Source organism: Bos indicus, chromosome 11 (assembly GCF_029378745.1).
Source record: "Bos indicus isolate NIAB-ARS_2022 breed Sahiwal x Tharparkar chromosome 11, NIAB-ARS_B.indTharparkar_mat_pri_1.0, whole genome shotgun sequence".
Taxonomy (NCBI): domain Eukaryota; kingdom Metazoa; phylum Chordata; class Mammalia; order Artiodactyla; family Bovidae; genus Bos; species Bos indicus.
Window position 1 is genome coordinate 24,505,752 of NC_091770.1, and position 9,383 is coordinate 24,515,134.

The following is a 9,383-nucleotide window of genomic DNA, read 5'->3' on the forward strand; positions in this document are numbered from 1 at the left end:
ATCCACCTCATTAGAATTGATTGAAATGTATTCTTTTTAATGGCTGAGTAATATTCCATTGTGTATATGTACCACAGTTTTCTTATCCATTCGTCTGCTCATGGACATCTAGGTTGCTTCCATGTCCTGGCTATTGTAAACAGTGCTGCAATGAACATTGGGGTACATGTGTCTCTTTCAATTCTGGTTTCCTTGGTGTGTATGCCCAGCAGTGGGATTGCTGGGTCATACGGCAGTTCTATTTCCAGTTTTTTAAGGAATTTCCACACTGTTCTCCGTAGTGGCTATACTAGTTTGCATTCCCATCAACAGTGTGAGAGGTTCCTTTTTCTCCACACCCTCTCCAGCATTTATTGTTTGTAGACTTTTGGATAGCAGCCATTCTGACAGGCGTGTGATGATATCTCATTGTGATTTTGATTTGCATTTCTCTGATAATGAGTGATGTTGAGCAGCTTTTCATGTGTTTGTTAGCCATCTGTATGTCTTCTTTGGAGAAATGTCTGCTTAGTTCTTTGGCCCATTTTTTGATTGGGTCGTTTATTTTTCTGGAATTGAGCTGCAGGAGCTGCTTGTATATTTTTAAGATTAATTCTTTGTCAGTTGCTTCATTTGCTATTATTTTCTCCCATTCTGAAGGCTGTCTTTTCACCTTGCTTATAGTTTCTGTCATTGTGCAAAAGCTTTTAAGTTTAATTAGGTCCCATTTGTTTATTTTTGCTTTTATTTCCATTACTCTGGGAGGTGGGTCATAGAGGGTCCTGCTGTGATTTATGTCAGAGAGTGTTTTGTCTATGTTTTCCTTTAGGAGTTTTATAGTTTCTGGTCTTACAATTAGATCTTTAATCCATTTTGAGTTTATTTTTATGTGTGGTGTTAGAAAGTGTTCTAGTTTCATTCTTTTACAAGTGGTTGACCGGTTTTCCCAGCACCACTTGTTAAAGAGATTGTCTTTTCTCCATTGTATATTCTTGCCTCTTGCCAAAGATAAGGTGTCCATAGGTGTGTGGATTTATCTCTGGGCTTTCATTTTGTTCTTTTGGAATAATTTTAAAGTTATCCCTAGGCATTCTTTATGGTTAGAAGCTAGAACAATATCGCCATTTAGCCTCTGACAGATCTTGGAACTCTTCCACACACTGCTTATGTTAAACATATTATAGAAACAAAGAATTAAAAGAACTCTTTTTCCCTCCACTCAGATATTGTTAATTTCTGATTCTGAAAGCCAAAGAAAAAAGCCCTGTTTTTTTTTGTACTTATGCTTATGTGGACTATAGATTTATATAATCTACACAATTCCATGACCATAGCATTTATTAAAAAAAAAAAAAAACAACATTAAGACAATGAAATAAAAGGAGAGAAAAGCCCAGCAAACTTAAAAAGCAAACAAACAAACTTAATTGCTCTTGAGGTCACTTAAAAAATGTCTGAAGGAGAGAATGTCAAGAAACCAAAGTTTCTAGTTACCTTTCAAGGCCATCTAGCTAATGAGAGCATAACAAAGAAACCATTTTAGGAATATTTTATTTTTCTTCAAATCTTAGGTCAGGGCATTGACAATAGGTGTTGTGTGGCTTCTCAAGTATTCAGAATCCCCTCCCACAGTAATCTCATTTTGATGGAGAAGGGAAGGTAATAAACAGAGTCAAGGTTCTGTGTATGAAGAAAATGTTTTTAATTTTTACTATTTGATAACTGTGTTTAGCCTTTTGCCATAATTGAGCTCCTGAAAAATGCTGCATATTTTTACTTCTGCTATTGAATTAAATTAAAAGTGCTCAAAGTGAGGAGTCAGGGGAGCTCTGTATTGAAAATAATTGAAAGATAAATCTTTTGTTAGAGTTGTTTTTACCCACTCAGTTGTGTCCAACTCTTTTTTGACCCCGTGGACTGTAGACCACCAGACTTCTCTGTCCACAGGATTTCCCAGGCAGGAATACTGGAGTGGGTTGCTATATCCTTCTCCAGGGGATCTTCCCAACCCAGGGATCGAACCCTAGTCTCTTGCATTGGCAAGCAGATTCTTTAACACTGAGCTACCTGGGAAGCCCTCTGTTAGAGTTCAGGGTCCAAATAACCACCCAATAATTAGTAACCGTTTAGTGTATTTGAATTTGTATGTGTGTTGGATGATAGTGTACAGCTATATCTTCATTTTGAGGAATTTACATTAAATCATCTATTTTATTATGGTAGTTTTAGACTGCAAGATCTAATTTGATAAATTTAAAACACAAATTAATACTTGCTGCTTTAAAACAATTAGGCAGTGGTTGTTGAAACAATGTTTTCAGATTGACTAGTTTTGAGTTCTATGTTTTTTTAATATTCAGTAAATATTTATCGAACAGCTAGTCTGTAATAGGCACTCGATATATAATGGTGAGTAAAAGCAGACACAGTGCAAGCCCACTTTTAATAATAGCAGCAGCTAATATTTACCAAGTTCTTGCAACATATGGGGCCCTGTTCTAAGGGTTCTTAATGTACTATATCATTGCATCCCCTCAACAACTCCAGGAGTAGAAATAGTATTATCCTCACTTTATAGATGAAAAACCTGAGGGACAGAGAGGTTAAGTAATTTGTCCAATGTTATATAGCTAGTAAGTGGTGGAGCTGGGATTTCAATCTAGGCAGTATCACCCCAGGGTCTGTACTCTTAAGCACTGGGATACACTCTCTTCTAAAAGCCTTTCTTGTAGTGTACAACCTAATGGGTAAGATACTGATTGAATAGTCATTTAAGGAAATGAAAACTTCTAACTCTGATAAGTGATATGAAAAGGAATATGGGAGAAACTATTTGGGTCATTGTTACCAAAATGTTTCTGTTTTCCTTCTGGTTACATGAACAATATTTCCTGGTCTTCCTTACAGTTAACTGTGGTCATGCAACTAATTCCGGACTGTGGAGTGTGGATGAACGTGAGGTTCATACTTCCATGTCTGGACCATAAATTTTCCTGATTGACTCTCCCTGTTCTTCCACCACTACCCCTATTTGGTGGCTGAAAAGAGTGGACTTAACATAGAAGAAACTTGGATCCTTGAATGGCTTCATGGAGCAGAGTCCCTGATGATATGTACTGGATAGTGATAAGTAAACAAAAAATATTATTTTAAGCCAACTGAAATTTTGGAATTGTTTTTAATAGCAGTCAGCCTATCTTGACTAATACAGAAGATAAAACCTTGAAGTTGCATGCTGCTATAAGGAAAAAAAAAAATCTAAAATATATGATTTTGAATTGGTAGCTGGGTAGGGATGGTGTGAAAACAGATATCAGAGGGCAGAATACTTGAGAGTTTGTAATGTCATCACAAAAGATTTGCTACAACTGTTGCTTGTGACAACTTAAAAGGTGGCACATTACTTGCCTAGTCAACCTATATAGCTCTACAAGAAGTTTTTGGAAAGAGAGTAGGTAGTAGGTATTGTCTACTATTTGCTGACTTTAGTAAAGCATTAGAACAAACAGAAAAGCTCAAGCAAGAACCGGCCATTTTTTAAGCAGGAAAGTACTCTTGCCTGGAAAATCCCATGGATGGAGGAGCCTGGTGGGCTACAGTCCGTGGGGTCGCTAAGAGTCAGACACAACTGAGTGACTTCACTTTCACTTTTCACTTTCATGCATTGGAGAAGGAAATGGCAACCCACTCCAGTGTTCTTGCCTGGAGAATCCCAGGGACGGGGGAGCCTGGTGAGCTGCCGTCTATGGGGTTGCACAGAGTTGGACACGACTGAAGCAACTTAGCAGCAGCAGCAGCAAAGGAGTTAGAAGAAGTCCAGAAATTTGGGGGATGAAAGATTATAAAGCTGACTACTTCTTGACACTAAAATAGGAAACAAAATATTAAAAACCTGTGAGTAACAAAGGCCCAGTTAGACCCAGACTTCAATGGCAAAGATCTGATTAAGAGTGTGGTCTTCCCATCCGAGTCTAATGGCCTGAAGATAGCCCCCCTTAAACAGAGAGAGGAACCAAGGAAGGAAAACAAAGACAGAATCATGCTTGAAAATTATGTATAGGAAAGAACTTTGGGTGTGGTTACTGGCACACGTTGCTGACTGGAAGCAAACAGATCAAAAGCCTACCAAGGTTTTGAGGGAATCATGTTCTCAAAGAAATCCTTTGATTATTTGAGTTGAAAGTAACCTTTGGATTTCATACTAGAACCAGTAGGAAGTAAGCTGAGCAGACTCTAAGGAAGGTGTATTCCCCAACACCCTTTTTCTGTAGAGTAGCAAAGCCAGGACCCGTGGAGTAGATAAGGGAATTCCTTGGAAAGATGAGTAAGATTTAAACAAAGAACTTTACTTACCCTTCATAGTAACTATCCCAGCAGAATTCTGGAATTGCTGTGGATAAGTGAACTATAAGTGATTACTGTATTTCTCCTATTTGTTCTTTTTCTGAATAAGCATTTATTTCATTTTTCTGTCCTTTTTGTTTGCTTTTAATAAACTTCTGGTTGACTTTACTAATTAGGATGAGCATGAATTTCTTTTGTAAAAATGTAAGTAACTAAAACAGAAGCAGGGGAATTCCCTGCTGGTTCAGTGGTTAGGGTCTGCACTCTCACTGCCAAGGGTTTGGGTTCAGTCCCTCCCTGGTAGGGGAACAACAACAACAGAACAAAAAGCAGAGACAGATTTATCAAGAAATTAATGAAACCTAAGCTCTAAGGGTCTCTGCCAAGGCTCCACTGCACCCTCCCCTTCATCACATTTCCCTTCATGTCAGTTTGTGTTGGAGTGACCCTGGATATTCTGGGTATCTGGCTAAGGGAAAGCTGAATTGAGGATACATTTAATTTTGGGCTTAATGAAACATACTTACATGTGTTACAGTCCCATTTAATTCAGTTATTGCTGGCTTTCCTTGTTTAGCAACAGATTCCAGGATGGAATCTATGGCCCTTTGCACTGATTCACTTGGCATCCTGTCATGGAGGTTACAGGGCTAGAGGTCATAATGTGGTATTAACACATGGCTGGCACTGGAAGTATGTGGGTAGTGTGGGAGAAACAAGGTTTGAAACATAAAGAGCCAGAAGCTAGTCCAGGGGAAATTCTTCTAATCATCAGACATGTACAAACTGTAAGTGGAAAATCTGGTTCTCATTGATGTCAAACCAAAATGGAAGTTCTCTTCTGTTAGAAATACACTCAATAATGCAGTGTTTTATTTTTAATTCATCATACATTTTATTTCTTTTCTTGTTTTTTTAAAGGGTAATCCCATGAAATGGGATCAATCAGAATTCCTTCAGCAGTATTACAGCCTGTTCAATATGTGTCAGATGGTTTTTTATGCATCCCAGCTGTCCATAATAAAGACTGATTGATGAACAATGATGCCAGAGGAAAAACTACATTTCTTTTGTCCTCTCTATTAAAAAGTTATTTAAAAATCACTGTCATATTCATAACACTGATCTTATAGGCTTACTGTGACATTGAAATGAGGTCAGGCATACAAACACAAAGTACTTGGGTACAAAACCTATATAGCAGGTTCCCATATAGCAGGATCATGTAACAGGCTCATATGACAGGATCCCAGTAAATAACACCTATTAAGGAAAAAAAATCGTTGTCATATGAAGAGGTAATCAAAGAATATACAACCAAGAAATTTAGTAAACGTGCATTGGACATTTAATTAGATGTCACATTTCTCAACTTTATAATGTTTATGGTATTTGCAGTCTTAACATGTATAATCTATTGTGATTACTTTTCTTAGTCTAAATAAATACTTGATTTAACCTAATTTTGTATCTGTATGGTTTGTATTAGCTTTTTTTTTTTTTTTAGCTCCATCACATGGCATGAGGGATCTTAGTTTTCCGATCAGGGACTGTACTTGCATCCCTTGTATTGGAAGTGCAGAATCTTAACCACTGGACCACCAGGGAAGTCCCTATATTAGTTTTTCTTAAAGGGGCCCCATAAACAGTAAATGTGTCAGGCCCCCACAAAACATGGATCCTTCTCTGAATTAAAAATATACATTTACTTGCTGTATATCAATTATATCTCAATAAAACTGGGAGAAAAAATGATTATTATTTTTTTAATTTAGCAGTTTTTTTTTTTTTAATGGAATGCACAGCTACCATTCAACCAAATAATCCAATTCCTGGGTATTTATCCCAAGAAATGAAAAATATGTTCACAAAAAAATATGTGTACATGAACATTAATAGCAACTCTCTATATATAACAGCCCCAAATTGGAAGCATCCCAAATGCCTTCAATGGATGAATGGCCAAACAGTGACAATCCCAACCATGGAATTCTCAGCAATAAAAACAGCAAACTCTTAATACTCACAATGACCTGGATACATCCCCAGAGAATTATGCTGAGTGAGAAAAGCCAATCCCAAATCATTACATATTACATGATTCCATTGAAATGACCTCTTTATAGAAATGGATTACAGATTAGTGGTTGCCAGGAGTGAAGGAGCAGATGGTATCAGGAGGAAAATGGGTGTGTTTATAAAAGACAGTTTGGATCCTCATGCTCATGGAAATGATACAAATGTTTTGTATCTCCACTGTATCAGTATCAATATCTTGGTTGTGATTTTGTACTATAGTTTTGTAAGATTCGGAGAAAGCAATGGCACCCCACTCCAGTACTCTTGCCTGAAAAATCTCATGGACGGAGGAGCCTGGTGGGCTGCAGTCCATGGGGTCGATACAGTCGGACACGACTGAGCGACTTCACTTTCACCTTTCACTTTCATATATTGGAGAAGGAAATGGCAACCCACTCCAGCGTTCTTGCCTGGAGAATCCCAGAGACGGAGGGCTGCCTGGTGGGCTGCCGTCTATGGGGTCACACAGAGTCGGACACGACTGAAGCAACTTAGCACAGCATAGCATTTGTAAGATTATCACTATTGCAAGGAACCTGGGTAAAGGATATTCTAACAAGTACATATGAATCTACAGTATTTAAAAATAAAAAGTTTTTTTAAATGTGTATATATACCACTATACAAGTTCTTATTCTTTCAACTGACTTAAAGCAGAAAGTTTTGCATACAGGCACAGAAGAGCAGCTGTCAGAAGCAAGCATGTCTCAAATATTAAGCAATTAAGACTTAACAGAATCATACAGATATGAAAATGCCCATAGCAAAGGAAACACTGGGTAAATAATTTCGAAGAAAGAGGAAACCTCAGACACCATTTTGTCTGTAACCTGAATTTATCTTGGCTGCTTTATGGCCCTTTCCCCATAGCATTCAGAAGACACACAGGTCTGATATCCAAAAAAGAAATTTAAAGTAATTTAGACTTTCAGGGAAGAATTTTAAAGAGACATCAAAGGTGAAAAGTATACTATAAGACTTTGACAAAATGTTTAAACAGTCCTTTCAACCATCCAGGTCCTCCAAGTTCCTCTCATTATGACAGGTGCTATTTCATTTTTCTCATCTTCTTATCTTCCTCTCTCCTGCAACTGACTAAAAGGACTGGTTGTTGTTTAGTCGTTAAGTCACGTCTGACTCTTGCCATCCTGTGGACTGTAGCCCTTCAGGCTCTTCTGTCCATGGTGTTTCCCAGGCAAGAATACTGGAGTGGGTTGCCATTTCTTTCTGCAGGGGATCTTCCAGACCCAGGGATGGAATCTGAGTCTCCTACATTGGCAAGCAGATTCTTTACCTCTGAGGCATCAGGAAAGGCTGTAAAATCACTCTTAAATCTCTTCTGAGCCAGCTCTTTATTATTGTACAGATCAGTTTAGTTCCTGGATACCTTATATTTCTCCTCTGTAACTAGTCCCCTGATCCACACAACGTAGTCCCAAGAGGGACTTGGGAAACCACTGGAAGGTCTTTAGAAGGATGGAGAATACAGGTGTGTGGGAGTGAGGATGAAAAAGAAGGTTTAGATGTTTTGCTTACCTATCCAGTCTTCCATTTACAATTGAATAAAATGAGGCCCAAGTGAGTTTAGTGACTTGATAACTCACCTCTTGAGTCACATGGAATTGGGGCTGGAACGCAGGATTACTTCAACCCTTTGTTCTACTTCCCTAGTAGGCAATCCTATGATTTGTCCTGTCAGGGGTGGCTTTGCATCCCTGGTGGAAAACAACAGGTAGGGGGAATTAATGCTAGTTCTGCCTTTACCATGTTCCATGACCTCGCGCTGCTGCTGCTGCTAAGTCGCTTCAGTTGTGTCCGACTCTGTGCGATCCCATAGACGGCAGCCCACCAGGCCCCTCTGTCCCTGGGATTCTCCAGGCAAGAATACTGGAGTGGGTTGCCATTTCCTTCTCCAGTGCATGCATGCATGCTAAGTTGCTTCAGTCGTGTCTCTGTGCGACCCTGTGGACAGTAGCCCACCAGGCTCGTCTGTCCACGGGATTCTCTAGGCAAGAATACTGGAATGGGTTGCCATTTTCTTCTCCTGACCTTGCACAGGTTATGTCTTTTCTAAGGCTCAGTGAAGCGGAGGCAAGATGAACGCTTGGGTCCTGTCCAGTACTAACATTCCTTGCTTCTGGAACATCCTGAGCCCTGCCCTGCTGTGAGCCTTGGGCTGTGTAGTGATGGCCTTGAGCTAGTCAAGAAGACTCACCCTCATCTCTGTCCCTCACCCTACTGGGGCAAAGGAAGAACCCGCGAAGACTGGATTCCTCCCCCAACTTGGTTGCCTCTTTAGTGTGCTAAGATACTCGGGGTGGCCATCTCCTGTCAGAGGAGCTCCAGACTTGAGCTCTGAAGGGTCTCTCCGGACTCCCTAGGAAGGAAGGAATCCTTGGAAGTTCCTGAGTATCCCAGGCTGGAGGTCTCCCCTTACCCCACTTCCTCGGAACCAGTTTCAAGACCCAAATCCTAGGCCCTTAGGAAGCCCACCGCGCAAGCGCAGACACACGTTCCCCGCGAGGGGGGCGGAATCCGAGGCTAAGGCAAGGTGAGAGGGAAGGGTCCGCGGGACCCCGCCTCCGGATCGTCACGTGGGAGGCGGGGTCGGAAGCGTGACAGCGTGCGCGGGGGCGGTGCTACCACTGCGCGCGGGCGCGGGGGCGGGACGCGGCGCGGCGCTCACGGCTGCTGTCTGGGACGGAGGCAGGGCAGGCGGCGGAGCGGCGCGGCTCTCAACCTGACGGGGAAGTGGTCCCGGCGGCCGCGGCTGACTGCCCCGGGGCGCACGGGCCGACGGACTACGGAGGCGGGAGCCGAGCCGCGCGTCCGAGAGAGCGAGCGGGTCAGGCTCAGCGTCGGCCACCCTAGTCGGTCCGCTGAATGAAGTGCCCGCCCCGCTGAGCCCGGAGCCCGGCGCTTTCCCCGCAAGATGGACGGTTTCGCCGGCAGCCTCGGTGAGTGCGGCTGGGAGCCCTTCC

At 41.4% G+C, this 9,383-nt stretch overlaps 2 protein-coding genes and 1 long non-coding RNA gene across 3 annotated transcripts in view; 2 read left to right on the forward strand and 1 right to left on the reverse strand.

Moving 5' to 3' along the window:
- The window catches only part of LOC139185700 (uncharacterized), a 63,409-nt gene extending 58,918 nt beyond the window's left edge, over positions 1-4,491 (forward strand). The window contains exon 11 of the mRNA XM_070798159.1: positions 2,887-4,491. The gene's annotated coding sequence lies outside the window, so the exon portion shown is untranslated. The remainder of the gene's footprint in view (positions 1-2,886) is intronic.
- A 285-nt stretch (positions 4,492-4,776) lies between these two features.
- On the reverse strand, positions 4,777-8,966 carry LOC109565726 (uncharacterized). The gene is made up of 3 exons (XR_002181690.2): positions 8,840-8,966; positions 8,007-8,117; positions 4,777-5,586 (listed from the first exon to the last, which is right to left on the reverse strand). It is a non-coding gene; the product is annotated as an uncharacterized lncRNA (long non-coding RNA).
- A 107-nt stretch (positions 8,967-9,073) lies between these two features.
- The window catches only part of EML4 (EMAP like 4), a 154,720-nt gene continuing 154,410 nt past the window's right edge, over positions 9,074-9,383 (forward strand). The window contains exon 1 of the mRNA XM_019970058.2: positions 9,074-9,359. Within this exon, the coding sequence (XP_019825617.1) occupies positions 9,335-9,359 (25 nt within the window). The 5' untranslated portion in view covers positions 9,074-9,334. The remainder of the gene's footprint in view (positions 9,360-9,383) is intronic.